Source organism: Cucurbita pepo, chromosome 13 (genome assembly GCF_057944985.1).
Source record: "Cucurbita pepo subsp. pepo isolate OVF chromosome 13, ASM5794498v1, whole genome shotgun sequence".
Classification (NCBI taxonomy): Eukaryota; Viridiplantae; Streptophyta; class Magnoliopsida; order Cucurbitales; family Cucurbitaceae; genus Cucurbita; species Cucurbita pepo.
In genome coordinates, this window is record NC_141810.1 from 13,646,348 (window position 1) to 13,670,179 (window position 23,832).

Below are 23,832 nucleotides of genomic sequence, written 5' to 3' on the forward strand. Positions count from 1 at the left end.
ATAATTATTATAATAAAATATTCAAAAGGATACAACGGTGATATTTTATTTCAAAAATACCTTCCAGTTTTTTTAAAAAGTTAAAAAAATAAGAATATTAAAATATTTTTGGAAGTTATACCTCTAAAATAAAATATTAACGGTTTTTATCCAAAACTAAGTATTTTTTATTTTATTTTTAAATTTACCCTAAAATAACAATATTTTTTTTTTATTAATTTAGGCACTTATTTGTTACTTTGTTTTTACGGGAAGATTAAACAGTTACACGGTTATTTAAAACAAGATACAGTTAATAATTATTAACGTGATTATTATGACCTCAATAATTAATAATTATCAAAATTATATATTTATCCGAACTCTAGATGCACAGAGAAAGATCTCGTTCCCGCGAGGGAAGCTCGGATCAAACCAGAGGCTCTCCTCCTTTTCTCCTCCAACCCAACAAAAAGCAACCAACAAAATCACTTTTCTTTTCGAATTCTCTTCCATTTCTCCTCTCGTTTTCGCTTCTCATTTGAATCTTGTTTTCAGAAATTGTGTCTCCTTCTGGTGCTGCGTTGATTTTGAGGCGAAAAACACAGGAAACAATGGAAGCGGCCATGGGATTGATGAGGAGAATGCCTCCAAGGCACTCCGAAACAGCGCTTTCGGCTCTTCTCACTCTCTTGCCTCACCACTCTTCCGATCTACTGTCTCAGGTTGACCAGCCTCTTCAGGTGATGTTTCTTCTGTTTTCCCCCTTTCTCCTCTTGTTCGTCGCCTGGTTTTTAGAAATTTCTTGGAGATTTTGTTGCTTTTTGTTAATTATCACCATTTGTTTTCCCTTTTAGCTGTTATCCGAGGTTTTTTTGGGGTGTAGGGAGTGGATTTTGATTAATGTTCCTGTTCTTCCATAGCTATAGGTGTAACCCTGGGTGCTGGTTCTAATTAAATGGAAAGTGCATCAAGTAATGAGGATTAAGGATGGAATTCTGGAATAATGAGAGGCTTTGTTATCTCATTACGTTGAATACTTTTTTAGTACAACAAATGGGGCAGGGGATTTGAATCTCTGACCTTGAGTAAGGTAGTACATACCAATTATAACTTAACTATGCTCACTTTGGTGGGGGCAAGATTGAATAATTAAGAGTGGTTCCGTAATTACAAGGTCTTCTTTGTTTAAATAATTAGGTATGGGTGTTGTTTTCCTTTCCCCTTTTCCCCTTTTCCCCTCTTCATGTTACTCTTGGCTCTCTCTTGGATTATCACTACTATTCTGATGAACTTTTGTCCTGGTCGCGTATGTTTTCTATGATTAAGTGCATTTTTTCAACTCCCCCCTCCTTCATTTCAACTGACAGTGCTTCAACTTGTTGAAATGAACTTATTTGACTTGATTGGAGACCTTTTTGTAGTTGGCATTATCATTTTGTGGGGTTTTTTGGCTGGTTATTCAACTTTTTTATTGTTTTCTGAATGAGAAATTACAACATTTACAGGCTTTATGCGATGTGGATAATGGGAAGGAATTTATTTTGTGCGAGTACAACAGAGATGCAGATTCATACAGGTAAGTACTTGGATCCACTTTTGCAGGATTTGAGCATCTGGCATGAATAATATGCATCACAATGGTTTTAGCAAGGTTATAGACATTTTGATATCTGCCTTAATGTTTGAGGCTGTGATGCAAAATGTTCCGGTTATGACTAGCACTTGAAATGCGTGCCTAAGTTCAAGACAAGTCTCTTGCATGTTTCTTAGTTCCATGTTTCAAAGCCAGTGAATATGCAATATGTAAATCCAATTTAGTTGTAAGAATACATTTCTTACATGATTATAAAGGGCTTTCTCTGTCGAAAATTCCGAGTCCATTGTTTTTCGTTGTACCACAAATTATGTAAGCTAACAAGTATAACAGCATTTCAGTATTGGAAAAAGGAAAACACTAAATTTGCTGACAAATATAAGAATTTAAGTTTGGCGCATGATCTATGGTTGGGTAGATTAGGAAGTAGGTTAGTGACATATTTTTTTTCTTTTTTTCCTAGTATTTTCTGTCAATGATTTTTTTATATGCACTACATGATGCTATATTCTTTTCTTGCCAAATAGATCACCATGGTCAAACAAATACCATCCACCATTGGAAGATGGATCGATGCCATCCCTAGAGATGAGGAAACTTGAAATTGAAGCAAATGAAGTATTCACAATCTATCGTGACCAGTGAGGTCCTTTGCTTGCTTCCTTTTTGATCCTTGTGCAATAGAATACTCCTTACATTTTAGATACTATCTGCAGCCAGTGTATGCTTAGATTCAAGAGGCACTTTCATGCGTGATTATTTATTTCTTAGGACAAAAATAGAAGCCCCAAACCCAACAATAGAACTTGCTCCATAGAATTTAACACTAAATTGCCTTGTGTGATTATGTATTTCTTAAGACAGCTGCTTTAACAAATGATTGGTCAGGTATTATGAAGGTGGCATTTCATCTGTGTATATGTGGGAAGACGACGAAGAAAGTTTCGTTGGCTGTTTTTTGATAAAGAAAGGTAAGGCTAACCAATGCATTAAGTGTGAGCGTTAATAAAAGTGAAAATTTTCTCATGTGATGCTTTTTGAGGATAAAGATGGCTCAAAGACTGGTCATGGTCGAAGGGGATTTCTACAGGAAGGAGCATGGGATGCTATTCATGTTATTGAGGTATCCATGTTTCCATTGAATAAAGATCATCCACTAGATTCTGCATGTTCATTTACTCTGCCCATCTCTTTCCCAAATTCAGGTGAGGCTCGAAGATGAGGGTACAGCTAGCTATTGTTTAACGAGTACAGTCATGCTGTCGTTGACAACCGATAACAATACAGCCGGGACTTTTAGCTTGTCTGGTTCAATTAGAAGACAGGTACTTCAGAATGAATTTTGTACTTTAACTATTAGATTCAAATAGTCGGTTTTGGATGAAAAATTACCTGGAGGCAGAGTGTGAGCAGCATTCCTAGGCTTCATTGTTCCTGACAGAAAATTTTCAAGGCCTAAAAACTCCACCATTTTCATCTCCTTTTGCTCCCTTCGTTGTAGAACTGTGGGATTGACTGTTTGAGTGAGTGGTTTAGGCAGTAGTGAACATTCATATTAAACGATATAGAGTAACCACCTAGCATCTTTGATTCCTTTCCATAGTGGAAGTAAAAGTAAAGCCTATACTGAACCACTACATGTTTTCTTCCAGTTGTATGTTTTAATTAATCAACCTTTTGCCCCTATAGTGAGCAACAACAAACATGCCTGTAAATAGCAGTCTTCTGTTGCTCAACCATGTTAGTTTGAGGGTTTTTTGCAGATCCATCTATTATTCACCTCGAGCCCGTAATACTAGTAGTAATCATAGAATTGTCGTTTGATGTTTAAGAAGGCTCTCTTGAACCCTAATTTTCGTGACAAAAGAGTTCTTTGGCAGTTTTGTTTCTTTACTATTTTGTAGAGATATCTGTCTGGTCAGGGATGGAACTTTAGGGTACAATTAGATTTAATTCTTCTCTGTGGGCGTTTATTCATCCGGTTTTTTCGTAAATACTAGCTTAGCTTATCCTTTTCGATTGAGAACCCTTTTTGTAATTGAGGCAGGGAACTGTTTTGCTTTGAATACCCTCTTAGATCCTGAATGAAAGTCTGAGTTCTTATTTTACATAAAGTAATCCAAGTTCCACAACTTCCATTGTAGATGAAGATGAAGCTCTCAGTTGCCGAAGGCCATCTCTGTAACATGGGTCGAATGATTGAAGAAATGGAAAGCAAGCTGAGGAATTCACTAGATCAGGTAATTATGTATCTGAATCATTATGATGCCATTTTCAAGGCACAAGGCTTAACCATTCATCCCTGACAGGTCTATTTTGGGAAAACAAAAGAGATGGTTTGCACCTTGCGGCCACCCTCAGAAGTGGGGCATATGAAATTACCCGAAAAGTGACCACTGGATCATACAGAACTGAATGGCTTAGCGGGTGGATTAGTTGTAAGTCGTTTTTCATGCTCTTCTGTAACAATGTGGTTTGAATTTGATTTGATTGTCCTTTCCTACCTTTATTTGTGTCTAAAGAAAAAGAAAAAAAAAAAAAAAAAGATGTTTAGCTGTGCGTGTACTGATTTTAGGCTTCACTGTTTAGTAGTCGTCGGGTTACGAATGTGAGACGAAGTTTCGAATTGAAAATTGCATTTGGTTCTTCTGTGTTTTACTTCAAATGTCAGGGTGACTAAAGTGGGTCATATTTAGTTCCATATCAATATAATTTCTACTAGATTTAAGTTTGTATTATAACTCTCAATTTTATTCCTACTCTTAGTTCTAATTAACACAAATAAGTATAAAACCCGAACTTATATCTTTAAATAAAACATTTATTCCATACATCAAGAAAACAAATTAGAAAAACAGTCATTTCCCTTACAATATTACCTTTTCCAAACTATTATTTAGAGTTAAAATCTTTTATTAGACAAAAATTAAGACATGTTATGGTAATCTAAAAATTGGGATAGCTATATCACTACATCATTTTAAGTTATTTTCATTTATATTCTAACCAATTTCTACTCTCAAATTATTTTATTTATATTCTAGAAAGATCAAAGTCACTTGGGTAAGTCCTCAATCCCTAAAACGAAGGAATTAGGATATGAAAACAAGGAATAAAGTTTTAAGAGTTTGACTAATAATATGTATTCATATTTGTGTTTAACCATAAGATAAAAGAAACAAATAAGCACGTATGAGTTTGCTTAGTTGTTTGATCCGTAAAGGCAGCATCAAAAAACAAACCACAACGCATTGCAATCCAAAATCTAAACGCAGAGAGGTTCCAGGAGAAAATATTCTTAAAGCTAAATGCAATCAAAATATGAACACTCTTAAGTCCCTAGGATGTCATGTCATGTCATGCCCACCCCTCCGGATGCAGGATATGAGCAGCATTTACCTTAAACTAAGCAGAGTTACCAACTTAAGCTTTAGCATCAGGTTTGCTACTTGTAGAACCAGGCTCTTTAACAGGCTCTGCAAGAGGTGGTCGATCGAGTTCTACCCCTTCTTTATCGTCACCCTCATTGTCGATGTCGTTGTTGTCTTCTGCGCAGACACAAAAAGAAAAAATTAATGCCTGCTTGAACACATTAGAAATATTTCAAGACTTCTCAAACTGACCATCATCCTCTCCAAATGCACCAGCACCCATGCCTTCACCAGCACCCATACCAAGTTTCTAGAGATAAAATACGATTAGAAAATCGTCAGTATAGTGTTTTAAGCTCTTATATAACACGAACAATAATTGAACTTACCGAAAAGTCCATGTCGCCGAAATCTATATCATTGCCAGCTGCGCATTGGAATGACGGGGTAAGAAAGCCTCTTCAACAAAAACTTGCCAACAGAAAAATGGGAGAATAGACAAAGAAAACTCACACTTATTCTCAGTTTCCTCATCTTCTTCAACCCATTTGTCCCAATCAACTTTCACAAACACAGGAGGTTTCCCTTCTTGCTTCAACAATCTGCTCCACCACTTCTTTTCAGCCTTTTCTATCATATATCTGATGTTTCTCATGCCAACACTAGCCTTACTCTCCTGCCATCATCGCGTTTCAACAATTAGAGCCTTAATATCCAACAGTAGAACAAAAAATGATGGGTACAAAGCAAAAAAGAGAAGTGATTATACATTTATGTCAACTTTATCGTAGAGATCAATGTCGATTTCATATGGAATCTTCTCTGCTCCACCAATTGCAGAAAAGAAAAATTTCCCTTCAGGCTCCAACTTAAGCTTCACATCCTGGGCATCAGGGATGTCAATTGTTATGAATAGCCTGTCCGATGTTTGTGCCCATCTTAAGGTAGGGTGTCGGCTGTAAGTTTGATGAAGAAACAAGTAGTCAGATAAAATGAAACTTGACATTGCATCTAAACCTATATAATTGGAGAAAATAAAGGCTTCGTGAACGCAAGAAGAAAGATCGAAGATGAACAGGATTGATTACTGCGTTTGCATGACTTAGAATTACCATTCAAAGACAAAAGGAGAAAACTATCATATTGCATAAAACCTCTGACATTTAGATAAGCTACAAGTTTAAACTTCAACAGTCTAAGAAAGTCGACAATTTGTAGCACTTTATGCAAGTTTAACGGACCAACAACAGATCCGTAGGTAAAACGGTACACCGCCATGAACAGGAATCTGATTTGAATTGTACACGAACCATTGAAATTAGCAAGAAGAAGCCGCCATTTTCGCATTTTACGAGTGACTGAAATTTCTTAAACATCGAGTATGAGTTTATCGACAGAAAAGGAATTATTCAAGTCCTGCATCCAGCTTCTAGTTACTCCATCATCGCGAACAAGCGAAACTCAATTTTCAAGTACAAACGCGTCTCAAAATGCATCAAACAATCACAAAAACACGCAACTCCAACAATCGAACTTCACCTTCTAAATTCATCTCAATTTCCATCAACTTTTCAATCAATCAAACAGATACAGAAGCTCACCGCCTCACTTCAACTAACAAACACCGCCGATTCCTCATCATTGTATATAGAACAAGCAACGAAAAGAATCAAGAAGCTAGAGAAATTACAGCCGCACAATACCTCATATTTGGAACTCGATGAACGGAACCGCAGTCGCAACGTCCTTGAATGGTATTTGGAAGCTAATCGAATCGTTTCAGGGGAAGAAATAAAGAACAAAGACAAAGCCATGGGATAAAAACAATGAAATGGCGGTTCACCGAAGTAAAGGATAAATGACGAGTTTTCTAAATTTATATTGCAAAAGTTATATTATATTTGTGAATAATAAGTGTTTTAATAAAAGTATTTTTTCAATCATAATTGATTATATATATATATATTAAAATTAAAATTTTGTTTAAATTGACACAGTTGAGCTTAGAAGTTTGTCCCACATCGGAAATATTCTAGGGGGACTGAACCAAATGCCTCTATAAAAAGCGGCCAAGTTGCCATTCCAAAGCATACCTTTCTCGGCCTTTTGGCTAAGATCAAGTGTAGTATCTGTTCTTATCAGTTTAATATCTGATACGTGGGCCATCGGCCCACATGATATTAAATTAATTTTTTATGGGGAAAGGCCTATTCGAGTAGCTTGCTACTCGGGCCTTTGAGCGTCGCCCTTGCGTTGCACTATAGCATGGGCCTGGCGCACCCCTCCAAGCCCAGTTCTAAATTTTTATTTAATATTTCCCATCGAGTGGGTCCCACCCCATATCGGCCTAATCTAATTGTATATTTTCTTAAATTTTCCATTTGTATAAGATATTTGATAGTGTGAAATTATTTTATTTGAAAGAATTTCAGGAATTATTATAATCTTTTCTTGATAATTTAATGATATTTTTTATTTATAAATAATTTTTATATAGTTTATTGAGTGTAATATTTGATTATTGATTATATATAGAGTAAGATTAGACTATGGTGTGTTGATACTATATTAGATGAACACAACTCTCTATAAACTTTCTATAATGATAATGATACAATGGTATGTTATTTGCCCAGTTCTCATGGCTTTGCTTACTCGGGAAGAGTATTCGAATAAAGGTCACAATGGGAAGAGTATTCTTTGATTATAAAGAGTATTCTTTTTTTGATGGGAAGAGTATTATTTGATTATAAACGCTTAATCAAACTCATGATCATTTACCTTTATTCAAAAAGTCACCAATGAAAAGAGTATTATTTATAAAAGTCACCCAAAAGAGTATTATTTGATTATAAACCCTTAGTTATTCAGGATGACAATATATGACAATATATAAACCCTTAGTTATTCAGGATCACAATGAAAAGAGTATTCTTTCATTATTATGAAAAGAGTATTCTTTCATTATTATAAACCCTTAATTATTCAGGATCACAATGATTATAAATCCATAATCATTCATGGTATATTTTGATGTATTCTTTGATTATAAATCCAGATAGGTTTGAGACTTTCATCATCTTATAGTTTAGGGTTTTTATTTTTATTTCTAAATTTATTTTCTGTTTTGGGAGCTCCGTATATTTTAATTTTAAATATATATATTGAAAATCTATATCTCTGCTATACATATAATTAATTTTAATATATATAACTAAAAATCCATATCTAAGCTTCTCGAGCTCTGCGGCATCTTATTCGGTCCCCTTCGACCCATGATTGGAACGCCGTCATTTGCGGCACCGCCCCGAGCTCCGACCCCGTAAATGCCGTCTTCTGGTGCAGGGCCATGGCTGTCTCAAATGGACCTCGCAATGTTGACGCTCCTCACATGCTCACTTTCCCTCAATGCCTGTGCCCGCGCGATGGCTCTTTCAGAAGCGATGCAATTACATTCGCAGCTTTTGCGATTTGTGTTCGATGCTCATATTTCTCCTGCCAGACTACGTTGCTTTGATACGTAGGCGAAAGCTGGGGATCTTGGTCTTGCCCACAAACTGTTCGACGATATGCCGCAACCAAGATATGGGTTCTCTCAGGAGAGTCATGAAAGAGATTTCGGGCTTCCCACGAATTAGTTTTCACACCGTTGTAAAGAGTAGAATGTTTCGTTCTACTCCCATCTCCTAGAATGTTTCGTTCTACTCCATCTTTTCCAACCGGAATCTCACAATCCACCCCCTTCCTTCGGTCCAATCTACCTGTCAATTCACTTAATCCACTTCCCTTTGGGTCCAGCGTATTTGTTAACACACCACCTCGAGTCCACCTAGCACATTGTCCGGTGTCTTGATCTGATACCATTTATAACGGCCCTCACCCATCACACCTACTGTTAGTAAATATTGTCCTCCATATTTTGTTCTCCTCCCTATCTATCTGTAGTGGGCTTAAGCTGTTACCGTATATATGCTAATATGGATGTGTGTTACCGTATATATGCTAATATGGATGTGTGTTACCGTATATATGCTAATATGGATGTGCGGATAAATCTTATTGGGTGTTTGAGAGAATGAGGTCGGACAAAAGTTGATGACATAAAATACAATGATAGTGGCATTTGGAATGCACGGTAATGGATACAAATTGTTGGATCTGTAAAAGGGAGCACATCATTTCTTATATGTGGAAACAGATTGTGAGATTTCATGTTGGATGGAGGGAAATGAAACGACGCCTTTCAAACCGTAAAGCCGGACAAAAATGAACCTTAATAGTGTTCTTGCAAATATGAATCTCTCCCAAAAAAAACATCTCATATCTTGGAGTGTAGGATTTCAAATAAACATCCCAAACCTTAGATCATTAGGCACACAAAGAAGCGGTTCAAAATGGTAACAGACACCATATAACTCACCCGTGATGCCATGATAGGGGCGGGTCGAGACCGAGACCCAGACCAAGGAAGAAGGCCGCTGTGACGAACAGGGATCGAAATGCACAACTACTATTTGAAGAGTTGGTAAATCTGTCTTTTTGCTTTAATTTTTCATTTATTTTTGTGGGAGTGAGTAGAATTTTTTCTGATTTTATTATATATATACCTTTTAAACTATTCATTTTAAATAATTTTTTTTAACTAATTTATAAATGGAATAATATTTATAGATAAAAATATAATATAATATAATATTTAGTTCTCAAAACTGTTTTTATAAACTTTTAAGTTAAATTTATTTAATTTATGATCTAAAAATGACATTAAGAGCCCTGTTTGTCAACGGATTTGATATTGATTTTTTGGGCTGTCCAAATTAACGCCGTTAGTTTGGAAATGGACTACTGAAATCGACACTCCTTATCCCATGTGCTTACTTTGTTTTTTTTTTTTTTTTTTTTTTTTTTTTTTTTTTTTTTAATTTTATTATTATTTTCCTTTCCAATTTTTATTTAAATAATGATTTTATTTTTTTCTTTTTTATTTTAAAAGATATTCTTAAAATAAATTATTTTGATCGGGATTACTACTAATTTCCATATTTGTTCGGTACTAAGAGGATTCAATTTGTAATTTCATATGCCTAGGATTCCGATTCAACATTTGATACTCCGATATTCTCGTTGATATTCTCGATGTTTGGTATAAAATTCAAGATTGAAACAAAATCTATATAAACAAAATTATTAAAATTAAAAAAAAAAATATAAAAGTCAAAAGAATTCACTTTTTTTTAAAATTACTTTTTCATTAAGTATAGGCAAAGTCAAAGACTTAACCAAACTAATCAGGAATTTAAATGTTAATTAAAATTTTTTTCACCTTAATATATGTTTAATTAATTTTTATTTATTTATTTTTAGAATTGAAATATTATTAAATTGAAATTGGGACATGTGTTGTATTGGTTATTTGAAACATAATGGTTTATTGGAGTCGTAGTCGATACCGCCGTTGAACGTTCTTCTGTTTCCCAGTGAACCAAAATAATCCTCTGCATCATGAACCACATGAAACCCAATCAAGTAAGCAAATCGAGCCAATAATATGCTGCCAACTCACCACTGATCAATCGGTTCCAAATTAGTCCTAGGTGAGCCGTTGACTCAGGCGATAAGTCTTCGCCGCTCCATAAAAATATTAATAGCATAAAATAATAAAAATATTTAAATTCTTTTGTGGTCCATGTTTTTTTTTTCTTATCGTATGATACAAAAACATTTATCTTTCCCCATTAATTTTAATTTTAGTATTTTTTAAAATATTATTTCAGCATAACATTACCCTTAATTAATTTATAGTTTGGCTCGGTTATTATTATTTATTTATTTAATTAATTAATTTTGCATATAATAGTTGAGATAAAAATATTTAAATTTCTAATCTCAAATAAAATAGTATATTTTTAGAAAGAATAATTAAAAATAGTTATGAAATAAAATAAAATAAATTCAATATATGCTTATATAATTATATATTTTGATTTTGTCTTTAAAAAAAAAAAAAAAAAAAAAAAATATATATATATATATATATATATATATATTTTTTTTTTTTTTTGTTGTTGTAATTTAGCATAAATAAATTTATCCTTTTCCCACGTCTCTGGTTCGAGGAAACTTCGGCGTTTTACCGTAATAATAAAAAGGCCGCCACCAGTGTGCCTCTGGCTGCTTCATACCCCCATAATTGTTTTGACCAAAACCACCACCACTCCGCTCTCTCTCTCTCTCCTTCTCTCTCTCTCTCTCTTGAGGCGGTCTTTCGATCGTCTCCGGTGGTCGGAGTTGTAGTTCTCTCTCAATTTCAATTTAGGTTGTGTAGATTCTTCGAATTCGGAATTCTTCACCGTCGCTGTCGATTTTGTCCGAGAATTCCGAGTTTTGAACTGTTCTTTCAAGCGGTTTGCTGTCAACGACGTAGTTTTCGATGGGATTGTGCGATGAGGGGGATTGGCCACCGGGGTTTCGGTTTCACCCGACGGATGAGGAGCTGGTTCTGTATTACTTGAAGTTCAAGATCTGTGGACGCAAATTGAAGCTTGATATCATCCGTGAGACCGATGTTTACAAGTGGGAACCCGAGGAATTGCCTGGTAAAGAAATTTCCTTCTCATGCTTGATCTGGTTGATTGAAGTTCTTGTGGTTTATCTTTGACCTAGTTTGATTTTGATTGAATTTGTCGTAGATTAACTTACTTGATCGTTTGGAATTGATTTGGGGATCTTTCTGTATGTGCCTACATGTGCGATTTGCGTTTGTTTGAACTTGTTATCAAATTCTAATCGCATCATATGGTTTTAAACGTATTTAACTTCTTGAATTCGTAGTTGTAGCTATTTATTGTTACTATTTTCGGCATCATTTCCTATTTGAGTCGTTTTTATCCACTCAGTCCTTATTACCGAAAGGAGATCATGTACTAACCGAAGGTATAATTGATCTTTGAATTCTATCTTTTTCCAGAATTTTAGAGATTTGGTCTCTCTTTCTGTAAATGTTAGGTGTTTCCCTATGATTCTCTTATTTTTGGATATCAATGAATATTGATGGTGTTTCTAAACATGATTAAATAAATGCAGGTCAATCTAAGTTAAAATCTGGTGATAGACAATGGTTCTTTTTCAGTCCTAGGGAACATAGATACCCAAATGCATCAAGATTGAGTAGAGCTACTAGACATGGCTACTGGAAGGCGACGGGAAAGGATCGAATAATACAGTGCAATTCACGTAATGTCGGAGTGAAGAAGACCCTTGTGTTCTATCTAGGTCGTGCCCCTAATGGCGAGCGCACTGACTGGGTTATGCACGAGTATTCCTTGGAGGAAGATGAGCTTAAGAGGTGTAAGAATGTAAAGGTAACTGCATGTTTAAGCGCGTTTTTGTACTTAATAGTTCTTGGATGATCTTGCTTGATTAAGCTGGAATCTTCATTTCAGGATTACTATGCGCTCTACAAACTTTACAAGAAAAGTGGACCTGGACCTAAAAATGGGGAGCAATATGGAGCACCATTTAAAGAAGAAGATTGGGTTGACGACGCCGATGGTCAGGAGCCTCAAGTGAAGATACTTGATGAGGTTAATTCTGTAGTTCGTGAAATAGAGAACGGTCGAATTCAGCTTTCATCAGATGATATTGAGGAGCTTATGCAACAAGTTGTAAATGATCCTGTTCCAGTGTTGCCATCGATCAGTGGTTATCATCAATTTGACTCTGCTGTGCAGGTTGGCTGCCCCGTATTTCGCACTTCTGATAATCCGTTCCCATCCCATGTTAATTTTCCTTGGTGGCTTGACTGGTCATCGCTTCGAGATCAAAATGTTTCTTATTTGATTGATCATATAGCAGTAGGAACTGGGAACATTGGTACATATAATGTGATGTCCCACATTGGTTGGGGAGGAGAACAAATCACCCTTTATAAGGGTGTGGAAACCTTCCCCTAGCAGACGCGTTTTAAAGCATTGAGGGGAAGCCCGAAAGGGAAAGCCCGAAGAGGACAATATCTGCTAGCGGTGGATCTGGGTCGTTACATATAAACTGCATTTCTGAACTTAAGTGTGAATAATGTTTAAAAGCTTTAAAAGTAGTATTCTGGTTCAGTAAGGAACTGATATATATGCTGTATTTCATTGGTTATTTGGTCAGTTATCCTTTTCTTCATGTGCTTTATTTGCTCGTTTTCATCGATTAGCTTATGATTTATCTCCATTCTCTGTATAGGTTGATGACAAAGAAGAAACTGTAAGTACTATGATCGATGCTTACTCTCGGGATCACGTTCTTCCTGAAGCGGATAAAGTACATGACTTTAGTGGCCATCCCAGTGACTTACATGCAAGCTTTGACTTTACCCAGTTGGGTAACTCTCAGTTGCAATCATTTGAGAGTGAGATATCATCAGCTCCCAAATATTGCGAGGAAGAAGATTTCTTGGAGATCAATGATCTCCTTGACCCGGAGCCTTCTCCGGTGGCAAATGTATCACCCACAGAGTTGGACGGATTGAGCGAGTTAGATCTGTTCCATGATGCGAATATGTTTCTCCGCGACTTGGGACCCATCATCCCTGAAACAGCTTTAGATCCATATTTGAATGCTCTCGATATCGATGTTACGAACACTTTGAATGACCGTTTGGACTACGGGATGGACAATGGATTCTGGAAGAATAACGAGACAGAAAATGCCTTCAGCTTCCCGGAATCGCATGGACAGTTTGTTACTCAATCAACCTTAGGTATATTATTCAATTGAAACTTGATATCTTCTCTCTTTTAGCAGACATTCAGCAGTCCATTTTTACTGAGCTCTTTCTTTCTGTTGATTTTCGCGAAGTTGCTGGCTTGATTAGCACATCGACACAGAGCTCTTGTTCAGATGAATGGGGTTTGTTTGATAAGCCATACTATACTCCACATGACAAGAGCCCTTCTCTGTGAAATATTGAGCCAGCTTCAACAGCTACTTAGAACGAGTAATCTTCTCGTGTATATCGAGTTCTCCGACTCGAAAGGAGCAATTATCGAATTATATTTGTCGACCTCATCATAAACTGCCATTTTGGTGCCAATCCCAGGTGCCATTATTGATTTGGAAGCAGTAGGCAGTAGCTAATTCTGAAACTTTCTGGTCTTGTTTAGGTGTGGGATATGAATCTGTAAGTTCTGCAGCAGCAGGAACAGCAGGAACAACAAGGGAGAACCAAACTGCAACAAATGCTGGTGGCGATTCTGCAAGTTGGTTCTCTTCCAATTTGTGGGCGTTCGTAGAGTCGATACCGACCACTCCTGCATCAGCTTCAGAGAATGTCAACCGCGCTTTCGAGCGGATGTCTAGTTTCAGCAGATTGAAACTAAATACACTGAATACCCTTAACGCCAATGTCGCCGTCGATAATCCCGTTACCGGTGCAAGGAGAACGGGTATGAATAAAGGATTCTTATTGTTTTCAATTGTTGGAGTATTGTGTGCCATTCTATGGGTGTTGATAGGAAATGTTAGATTATGGGGAAACTGCATTGCCTCATGAACCCTATATTTCATGCAAGTTCTGCCATCTTCTTTTATACCTTTGTTATATGCATACCTTAAAAGTTCCAATATTCATGGAAAACTGAATATTGGATGTAAAGCAATCCAGTTATGGCTAATTATAGATGAGTGCCACGTGTAGTTCACTACTGAGTGCCACGTGTATCCTATAATTATTCATAAATTATATATTAAAGTCTCCTATAATTATTGTAAAACATATTAACATTACTAACTTCTCCTATACTGTGAATTAATTTATAAATATCCATAAAGCATTAATAAAATTATCGTTTGTTAAAAAAATAATTAATCATTAATTTTAATAATTTTTTATAATTTTTATTTATAGAAGAAAAAATGAATATAATACATATATTTGTATAACTGAAATTTGGAAAAATTAAGGTAATTTTTACACAAGCTTGACAAGCGTTGTTATGTGTCATATGTCTCCGTGTGACTGAGTCGTATGATATGGCCCAATCATGATGTGTAAGCTATAGTGGTATGAACGTTGCATGATATCGTTGTCAATCATGATCATATTTACCATGCAAGTCCAACTGTTATAGTTGTGTGTCTGTATTGACACTCAATTTTGTTGATTTTACTCTACAATATTAAAGCATATAACCCTAAACCGACACAAAATAGTCCAAATCACGATCAAACAAAAAAAGAATATATAAAACAATTCTTAATTAGTATAAAACTAACAATAAAAAAACAACTCAACTCATAGATCAGACAAAAATAGGTGTAAATAAGTTCAAAGAGATAGGCAAAAAAATCAAATAAAATAAAAAATTGTCATTTTTCAAATCAATTCAAAATAGTCTTGTTCAATAATAACAAAAATAATAATCATAATAATAATAATAAAGGAAATTAATAGGACCAATCGAGGAAAGTAATGATGGATGGTCGGTGGTGTTTTGGCAATGATGACAATAAAAATCACGAGAAAAAGCAATGAAAAAGGGAGACGAAGAATAGCGTGAGGTTATCCACGAGGGGAGCTAGTAGGATTTCGTTGGGATTACAAATTCAGATACGTGATGACACGAGATTCAGGACTAAGTAGGGTTTTGTTGGGATTACAAACTCAGGTACGTGATGCACGAGATTCAGGACTAAGTAGGGTTTTGTTCTGATTACAAACTCAAGTAGATGTGCACGAAATTCAAGACTAAACCGTGTACTACTTACGTGAATCACACATAAAACTCGTGTATATGATATATGAATTTCTCGAGGCGGATTATGGTTCCTTCCATGTATTGTATCGCCTCATGAAAATCGTATATGTTGTATATGCTTTTATCTTAAATGGAAACCATTTAATGCGGTTTAGTTAGAGACTCGAACCCTAATTTTTATAATTCTTGCGCAACTATCTATATTTGTTTTTATTTATTTAAATTACATTATTAAAAAAAGCCGAATATAAGCTTGATGTTTTTATTTTATTTATTTATTTTTTTTACGAAGAAATATTAACATTTACTGAAAGCCGGACCTCTGAAATAAAATCTGGTCGGAACAGAATCCTCGCGGAACGTTTCATTCTTCTTCGCCGTCGCCGTTGTTTTGTTCGGAATCTTCGAACTCTCATTCGATTTCTTTTGAAGTCCTTGTTATTGAAGACGAACCATCGCTTAGTTACGAATTCAATTGATCTGCGTTCCATTTGCGGAGTTTGTGTGCAGTTTTGAGCTTTAGAGCGTCAATGGGAGGCGGTTAAGCTTCAAAGGTATGCCGAGGAGGAAGAAGATGAAGCAATGCTTCGGCTTCTTCTTCTTCTTCTGTTGATTCATGGCCTCCTCTCAGCACCGCTGTGTTTTCGGTATGTTCTGTATTCTTTTTCTACGTTGTTAATTTTGATTCTCTGTTTTGCGGTTTGATTTGATGGGGAACTGTTTGTGTATATTTGAGAATGGTGGATTTGAGTCGTATATCTTGGCGAATCCTTAGTGTTGCTTTTTATTTCGTTTTGTTTCGCTTTCAATTGTTGTTGGCTTTATTGGCCACGGTTGATTTTTTTTGGTGATTTGATTTCTGATGGCTTTCTTTGCGTCTTATTGTGTTGTTGGATTTTGATTTCAGTCGGGAATATACCTTATGATGCTACTGAAGAGCAGCTTATAGAAATCTGCCAAGAAGCTGGGCCCGTAGTATCGTTCAGGTCTGTGTTCTATGCTCCTTTTTCCTGGGAAACGAACCCTAAAATTTATATTTTATTGAAATTTGGGAGCTAGAATGAGATTAAGAGCTTTGAAGTCATAAAGATGGGGTATCTTTTCTATTAAAAAAATTCCTTGAACTCTCTGTGGTTTCATTGCCTTTTAATTTCTTGACATCATGGTTTTCTCCTCTGCGCGTGGATTTTGTACCTCTGTTTCTCTTATTCCTCTTCGAAGTATTGCTTCGGGGGCTTACTTCTATCATTACCTATCTGACACAGATCAAGTGGCTATGCCAAGCTTGAATAGAACCTTCGTTTTTGTTACGTTTTGTCTACTGTCAGCCCCTGCTAAGATAGCCAAGATCGGAGAATTCGTTTCTTAGTTTTTTTCTCTCGGTCAATCACCGAAGATGACCGGGTTTTGTCGACTACGTGATTTGCGTATAGTGTAGTTAAATCTATGGCATGACTGATAATTTGTCTATGTCTGGCCTGATTGATTGAGGGGGTGTGGTGGAATGCCAGTGTACTTTCAGAAAAATTGTGGTGTTTATACTGTTATATATCATTGCAGATAGACAGCCAAACTAACAAATGTAACTCACTTTTTGGTTCTGTCATGGTATAGTTGCATGATAAGGGGTCTTTCTTTGATCTCTAAAAATGTTACTCACTTTTGGAATTTGAGCTCAGTGTTGGAAGCTGCCCCACGTCATTCCTGGAAACCATTATGTTCTTAGTTTCCTATTCAGAAAAATGAAGGGAAAGACGATAAACGAAATGCGGGATATCAACTATGAGAATCATTATTTTCTAACGCCTTAGTCATATTCAAAAGGATTTTGGATATCATATTAATTTATCATTTCAGTCTATTGTTTACCACTACATTTTAAAGTTAAAATTAACCGTTTCTTCCTTTTTTAGATTAGTTATTGACAGAGAAACTGGAAAACCAAAAGGCTATGGGTTTTGCGAGTACAAGGATGAAGAAACAGCTTTGAGTGCTCGTCGTAATCTTCAAGGTTATGAAATTAATGGTCGGCAGTTACGAGTTGATTTTGCTGAGAATGACAAGGGTGCAGACAGAAATAGAGAACAGGTGAAGTATTGTACTTCTTGCATTCTGTCAATTAGACTCATTGACTGTTCTTTTCCATCCAGCTAATTACATTGGTCTTTTTCAAAAGACAGAAAGACAAAGCAAGTATTTTTTTTTTTTATTGGAAAAGTTCTGGCGTCGAGTATACCTCCGAGTTAAAAACTGATTATAAAAGACATCTCGAATTCATAAATGTGAAGAAAATTTTCAAAGATCAAATACTATTGAATGGTAATTTTTCTTTTAAACATGGGAACAAACTCAGTCTTCAGCTGCATTTTTTCTTCAATTATCATTATCCTTCTTTCTAGTCAAATAACTCCTCAAATGGCTGAAACTAGGCATCGGAAATTATTTGATTTGAAACAATTTTCCCTCTTTCAGGGTCATGGTGGACCTGGATTGGTTGCAAATTCTGGTAAGTTTTCTCTATCTTAGGTTTTCTTGCCTTATGGTTTATGCAATAAAATCGGATTGTTTTCTTCAAGTTGTGTGTTAACGTCAAAGATGCTAAAAAACAATTAGGTGGCCCAACAGTCCTTGGGGAATCCGGTCAACATCAACCAATTGGTCTTCATATAGCTATAACTGCTGCAGCTATCATGGCGGGAGCCCTCGGGGGTGCACAAGCTGCTTCTAATCAGAATATTTTGCAGAATGCAACAATTTCCAATGATCCTTTAACTTTACATCTGGCTAAACTTTCTAGGAGTCAGCTTACTGAAGTTATGTCAGGGCTAAAGGTAACCTTTTGAGTATGTTCCTTCCTCCCTCCTCATTTTCCTGAATGGCTCCTGGTGATTGGTAAATTGTTTGGACTTAGGTAATGGCCACACAAAACAAGGACTTGGCTCATCAGCTGTTGCTGGCAAAATCACAATTATCAAAAGCTCTTTTCCAGGTACTTATTTACCCTTCCTCCTTTGTGGTTTCTTAAAGCGTGGAGAACCCTCATAATATCGTGTTGGTGACTTTGTTTTTTTGTTTTTTTTGTTTTTTCTTTTTTCTGTAGAATATTATTTTCCTAATTACCACTAGCTATTTTCTCAGTCCAGCGTCCAATTCCAATATCTCTGCTTCTGGAAGAGTTGATGAATTCCTTTCTTCTGGTTACTCTTATGATCTTATTGTCTATGTGCGTCAACTTTCTAAACATGTTTATGCAATCCATTTCTTCCCAGTTCCTACTCTTGGAGATATTTGGGTAAACATGTATGCTGGAAAAGAAAATCTATTTGTAGCTCTTCATGACGTGAATAAATATGTGATTGAAGGTAGCGGGTGGGATACGGTTGGTTCTTGAAGCGAATGGGGTGCCATAGATGTCAAGGGAACCTACGTAGATCATAACTATATATGTTAATTGTTGTTAGCTTGTCACTCCTATTCTTTTTTTGCTTGCATTTAAGTTCCTTTTTTTTTTTTTTTTTTTTTTTTTTGCAAGAAACTGGGTTTTCATTGTGAAAAATAGAAAATTAGTGCACATGTTAAAAAAAAATATATCTAATTGCATAGGAAAGTACCTTGATAGAACATTCCAGCCACACACCCTTCTTTTGGTAGGTGCTCATAACTAGAGAACCCTCACTTTCTGCTTAAACTAAGAAATTTTTGCAAGGACATAATTGGATGATCCTATCTTATGTAAAAAGATTTCTAGCACACTAATATGCGAAGTGCACACCTAGAATCATCAAGTTTTAGTTAAGCGTTTGGTCGTTAGTTTTTAACATTTTGGCCTCTAAGCTTCTGTCGGTCCTGATCTCAGAACCAATTTTTGTGTTGAATTTTAATTGAAAACCAATATTGTAAGAATTAAAATAGTTCATTATCTAGAGAGAGAAGGGAAGAGGGAAAGACTTCAAATAAATATTTGGTAAAGAAGAGTCCTGCAATATGTTTATATTTTCAGTTGTGCCTTATTTCTTTGACAACTTTCTTGTTCCTTCCAGTTTAATGGACTATATCTCTACCTGTATGCAACACCAGCTAAGCCTCTTTTCTTTTCTCTCTTTTATGTTATTTTGTTTGCAGTCACAGATAATGCTTGGAATGGTCACTCCACAAGTGGTATTTCTCTTCACTGCCTGTATTTTTTTTTTTTTTTTTCATATTTTTAGTGTTTTTATTGTGTGTGTGTGTGTGTGTGTGTGTTTGTTATCGATAGACGTTAAGATTTTCTCACGAACAATTACCCTTCTTTGATGATTGCAGTTGCAGAAGCCTAATTTACGTCAACCTTCTACTCATCCTCAGCTTCCTTCGCATGAAATTCAGCCGGGTCAGCCATTGTCTCTTCAAATTCAACAAGGGCTGCCCCCTCTTGCTCCTAACAGGATGCAGACTGGTTTTGTACCTAAAAAAGAAACTCAAATGTCTCTCACGCCTCAAAATCCTTCAGCTCCCCATCAGTCTTCTGCATCTGCATCCCAATGGCCTCCATTCCAGTCTCAAATTCAGCCATCACACATTTTACAAGCCACTTTGACCGGAATACCTGGAGGCTCATCACTTCCTTCCACAAGTTTACAGGTGCCCATCTCCTCTTCTTTAAAGCAGCACATTCATCCCCCTTCTCAACAATATTCAGGGCATGGCCGGGCTCTAATTCCAGGGCATAATGCTCATATTGCTGATCCAGAAGCAAAACCTTCTCTTTTGCCTCACCCTTCTTTATCAGATGCAGACTTTCAGGTTCTACTTTATGCTTTTTATTTATTTATTTAATTTTCATTTTATAGTTTAATATATGAATGACTCAGAACTAGAACATAGGTATATCAATGGGAAAAAAAATTACCAATTTTACTTGGAGAGCAGGTAGGCCAGTATGGAAAAAGTTGCTTCCCTTGAAGTCTACCTTAGATAGAATGAAAAGTTAATTTTAAGCTTTAATTCAACGCAAAGGTGGGCGATTTGGTGTTCTTAATTTATTTATCTCATGTGTATGGGTTCACTTAATGAGAAACTCTTTATGATCAATAAATGAAGCTTTTCTTATCAATGTTTGTAGTCCTCTATTATATGGTTATGTGCTTACTTTATCATTTCTTCTTCTTTTTTTCTTTTTTTCTTTTTTCTTTTTTCTTTTTCCTTCCTTTTTGAGAAGAAACAAAGTTCTAATAGGAAAGATAAGAAAGAACAGGTGTAAAAGAACAAACCACCAAACAAATAAAGTAGAAATCTCAAAAGTTACAAAGTTCGAAACAAAAATTTTAAGAACAAAGCACTCTGAGGGAGAATCAGCCATTATCGCAGAAGCAAAACAGCGACCAAAGAACCACTAAAGATAAAAACCTGTCCATCAAAAAGCAAAACCAGCACAGCTGCCCAAATGACAAAACTCTGGATAAGAGATTCAACACAACTCCAGCAAGAGAAAATAAAGAAATTCCTCCACCTCCTTCAAAGTTACTGACCACCATCAAGATTTTAACAAGAACAAAACTTTTCATTGAAGAAATAAAAAGAGACTAATGCTCAAAAGAGTCATGAAGAGTAATTGAAATCAAATCCTTACTCAAACAAGGAACCTGCTGCTAGCTCAAAAAATTTAAGAAGGTCCTCAGAAATATTTAACAAGTCTTTGGAGCTTGCTCCCCTTGGTTCGGAAGTCTGTTTTTTTTTTTTTTTTTCCCCCTTTTCCCCCGTTTTTGGATTTGGTAGTGTCTTCTTGTTTCTAACTTGCTCTTCATAACAGCCTGGCCCCTCCACAGCGAATAGTACATCTCAGATAGTGGGCAGTGATATTGATAAGTCTTCTCTAGTTCCTCTTGGTGTGGATGGTAAAAGAAATATGCTTCATGGCTTTTCAGGAACAACTAATCGCCCTGTAAAACAGATAAAATTAGAGGATGGAAAAGGCATTCCTTTCTCCTCCGGAGGTCTAAGTGCATCAATAGGTACCAACGGATCTGGACAGCTTGGAATTGCCTCAGATTCCCATCTGGCGGGAACGCATATCTCTGAGAAACCAACTTCAGTGGTACGTTATTTATTAATTGAAAATATTTACGTACTTCCTTATTCAAGGTAGCATTAGCTGCAATTCCCATTTTTCAATCTGAATTCATTCTTTATAGTTCTGTCTGATTCTGAATTGGTTCTTTCTTGTTCCCAATGCTCATGTCATGTAGAAAAGTTGTGTATATTTATCTTTTGAGATATTAGACTCTCACTGAGAAGAATATAAGATTAGTGTGGTATTTGCGAGTGTATTTGAACGTATTTAGATCGAGCATGAGTTTGAGATGCCTTGTAATGGTAGTGCTTTTAAATGACATATTTCTCATTTTAATGTTTTTAAAAATCTTCGAATCACTCTCAACTATCCAACGAAATGCATTGGCAGTACTCATGCTACAAGAAAATGATCAGTGCAAGGCTTAATTTCATGGTTCATATATATTTTCCAAGTTCCCTTCCAGACTGTATGACCTTTATCCTATCATTTACCTCTAAATTCAATGGTTAATCCTGACAGCATCAACCATCCTAGTGAGATGAACCACGACCACTTTCATTCATAAGAGCATCAATGCAGCTAAAAATTTAATTATTCTAAGTCATGGAAAATTGATAAACCCTTGGTGAGATAACTGTAAAGTGAATATGAAAGATCTTGTTCATATTACTTGGATGAATTCTCACTGGAGTATCTTGTTTCTGTTTTAGTTCAAGTCTGTGGCCCAAAATGCTCATGGCATAATGGCATCATATGGCAAGATATGTGTAATTGTAATATCAACATTTTAGTTCGTTTTCTTTTCTAATATCAACATTTTCTTTCTGTGTAATTGTATTCATAGCCAAATCATCCTACTTCAGATTCTAGTTCTTGTAGATGATGAAATTGCTGATATTTTAATGTCTTGCTAGTAAGTGTCATCCATCACTATGGCAACATATGTGCATTCTGTTGAAGTTGATTGATATCTTCTAAGCTAGCACTTCTGTTTCTTGTTTTCTGTGTCTGGTTCCTCCTCCAGCTTCCCCACAACGCCGAGTCGGTACTATTGCAACAAGTTTTGAGTCTAACTCCTGAACAGCTTAACTCGTTGCCACTCGAACAGAGACGACAAGTTATTGAGCTTCAGCAAGCACTTCGCAGAGATCAAATGCGACCATCTTAGCAAGAATATTGCCTCTGATCAACCCGATAACTCTCTGCAGCTCCGCTCCGAGCAACCAATGCCAACGACAGTGGCAGGTAACAAATTCAGCTAAGTAGATTGTAAAATATTTGGCTCCAGAAAGATTCACAGTCTAAACGCCTGTAAAATTATTGCTTGTCGAATGGGGTGAAAGCGACGGGTCCTGCCACAAGGTATGAGTTTTCCATAAACAACATTCATGTAACGCTTACAAGTTTCTGATTATAGTGATTCCTGAATAATAACAAATTTAGATAGGGGAGAAAGATCCAACGGTTGAAGAATTTTGATTTTTGCTGGGTCTCTTTTTTGCCGTTAGATTGGCGATTAATATTTTTGCCACTTTTTCTCCTCTTTCCTTTGCATAGTTATAGGGTCGTTTTCAGATTCTCGAGCTGTCGTCTCATGGGTCATTCGGGAATCATCCCATGAATGGTTATCTTAACCCTACTTTTCACGATCTTTCCTTTATCTGAAAAATCATTTTGAAAAATGGTGAGAATTGAAAATACTCTTACAATAATTTTTTGTATCGAGATTAGATATGCATACACGCACAATATTAACAAGTCAAATAAATTGATCAATTTTCATTTTAAAATGGGGTCATTTGCTCGTCTAGTTCGATCTTAATAGACACATGGAGGTACTAACTCCCTAGTTCATATATGGGTGATGAGTCCTAAAAAAAATGTCCATCTCATAGGTTGATCTAGATCACCTCTGGGTGACCTTGGTGACTAATTACTTAAACGTACCTCGTAAAAAAAAAAAAAAAAATCCGACCTTGTTTTATTAGCTTGGAAAACAAAAGCTTTCTCAAGTCCTTATCTTGAACAATCCGAGTAATGATGTTTCTCCCTTTATTTACCCAAATTTATTCTAACTCTAAATTTATTTAA

At 35.9% G+C, this 23,832-nt stretch overlaps 4 protein-coding genes and 1 non-coding gene across 6 annotated transcripts; 4 read left to right on the plus strand and 1 right to left on the minus strand.

The window, feature by feature from the left end:
- The first annotated feature begins 363 nt into the window (after positions 1-363).
- On the plus strand, positions 364-4,311 carry CPB (Subunits of heterodimeric actin filament capping protein Capz superfamily). Its single transcript, XM_023693979.2, has 8 exons — positions 364-722; positions 1,488-1,558; positions 2,104-2,217; positions 2,465-2,547; positions 2,626-2,699; positions 2,782-2,901; positions 3,721-3,816; positions 3,886-4,311. The coding sequence occupies exons 1-8, from the start codon at positions 594-596 to the stop codon at positions 3,967-3,969; spliced, it is 771 nt and encodes a 256-aa protein (XP_023549747.2). The 5' UTR covers positions 364-593; the 3' UTR covers positions 3,970-4,311.
- Positions 4,312-4,689: 378 nt separating this feature from the next.
- LOC111808972 (co-chaperone protein p23-1) lies at positions 4,690-6,811 on the minus strand. Its single transcript, XM_023695236.2, has 6 exons — positions 6,651-6,811; positions 5,717-5,903; positions 5,461-5,623; positions 5,337-5,374; positions 5,200-5,257; positions 4,690-5,124 (listed from the first exon to the last, which is right to left on the minus strand). The coding sequence occupies exons 1-6, from the start codon at positions 6,653-6,655 to the stop codon at positions 5,000-5,002; spliced, it is 576 nt and encodes a 191-aa protein (XP_023551004.2). The 5' UTR covers positions 6,656-6,811; the 3' UTR covers positions 4,690-4,999.
- Positions 6,812-7,036: 225 nt separating this feature from the next.
- LOC111809485 (U2 spliceosomal RNA) lies at positions 7,037-7,232 on the plus strand. Its single transcript, XR_002817254.2, has one exon. It is a non-coding gene; the product is annotated as a U2 spliceosomal RNA (small nuclear RNA).
- A 3,896-nt stretch (positions 7,233-11,128) lies between these two features.
- Positions 11,129-14,633, plus strand: LOC111809166 (NAC domain-containing protein 17). The gene is made up of 5 exons (XM_023695544.2): positions 11,129-11,543; positions 12,031-12,308; positions 12,390-12,677; positions 13,177-13,693; positions 14,097-14,633. The coding sequence occupies exons 1-5, from the start codon at positions 11,378-11,380 to the stop codon at positions 14,483-14,485; spliced, it is 1,638 nt and encodes a 545-aa protein (XP_023551312.2). The 5' UTR covers positions 11,129-11,377; the 3' UTR covers positions 14,486-14,633.
- Positions 14,634-15,874: 1,241 nt separating this feature from the next.
- Positions 15,875-23,224, plus strand: LOC111809164 (cleavage stimulating factor 64). Of its 2 annotated transcripts, none has more exons than XM_087116772.1 (10): positions 15,875-16,336; positions 16,597-16,675; positions 17,603-17,777; positions 18,162-18,195; positions 18,303-18,520; positions 18,601-18,678; positions 19,812-19,847; positions 19,992-20,471; positions 21,478-21,762; positions 22,586-22,753. In XM_087116772.1, the coding sequence occupies exons 1-10, from the start codon at positions 16,306-16,308 to the stop codon at positions 22,622-22,624; spliced, it is 1,455 nt and encodes a 484-aa protein (XP_086972898.1). In that variant the 5' UTR covers positions 15,875-16,305; the 3' UTR covers positions 22,625-22,753. The 2 variants fall into 2 exon arrangements, with proteins under 2 accessions (XP_086972898.1, XP_023551309.2); XM_023695541.2 differs by lacking the exon at positions 22,586-22,753 and adding an exon at positions 22,766-23,224 and having other exon boundaries at positions 15,880-16,336.
- Positions 23,225-23,832: the final 608 nt, after the last annotated feature.

Excerpts from the sequence above, each read along its gene's own strand:
- CPB (XM_023693979.2), top strand. The coding sequence starts at position 594 with ATGGAAGCGGCCATGGGATTGATGAGGAGAATGCCTCCAAGGCACTCC. Across the intron at positions 2,700-2,781 it reads ATGCTATTCATGTTATTGAG|GTGAGGCTCGAAGATGAGGG; the intron begins GTATCCATGTTT and ends TCCCAAATTCAG. Across the intron at positions 3,817-3,885 it reads TGAGGAATTCACTAGATCAG|GTCTATTTTGGGAAAACAAA; the intron begins GTAATTATGTAT and ends CATCCCTGACAG.
- LOC111808972 (XM_023695236.2), bottom strand. Across the intron at positions 5,258-5,336 it reads TCGGCGACATGGACTTTTCG|AAACTTGGTATGGGTGCTGG; the intron begins GTAAGTTCAATT and ends TTTTATCTCTAG. Across the intron at positions 5,125-5,199 it reads TGCATTTGGAGAGGATGATG|AAGACAACAACGACATCGAC; the intron begins GTCAGTTTGAGA and ends GTGTCTGCGCAG.
- LOC111809166 (XM_023695544.2), top strand. The coding sequence starts at position 11,378 with ATGGGATTGTGCGATGAGGGGGATTGGCCACCGGGGTTTCGGTTTCAC. Across the intron at positions 11,544-12,030 it reads GGAACCCGAGGAATTGCCTG|GTCAATCTAAGTTAAAATCT; the intron begins GTAAAGAAATTT and ends AAATAAATGCAG. Across the intron at positions 12,678-13,176 it reads AATTTGACTCTGCTGTGCAG|GTTGATGACAAAGAAGAAAC; the intron begins GTTGGCTGCCCC and ends TTCTCTGTATAG.
- LOC111809164 (XM_023695541.2), top strand. The coding sequence starts at position 16,306 with ATGGCCTCCTCTCAGCACCGCTGTGTTTTCG. Across the intron at positions 17,778-18,161 it reads CAGACAGAAATAGAGAACAG|GGTCATGGTGGACCTGGATT; the intron begins GTGAAGTATTGT and ends TCCCTCTTTCAG. Across the intron at positions 20,472-21,477 it reads TATCAGATGCAGACTTTCAG|CCTGGCCCCTCCACAGCGAA; the intron begins GTTCTACTTTAT and ends TCTTCATAACAG.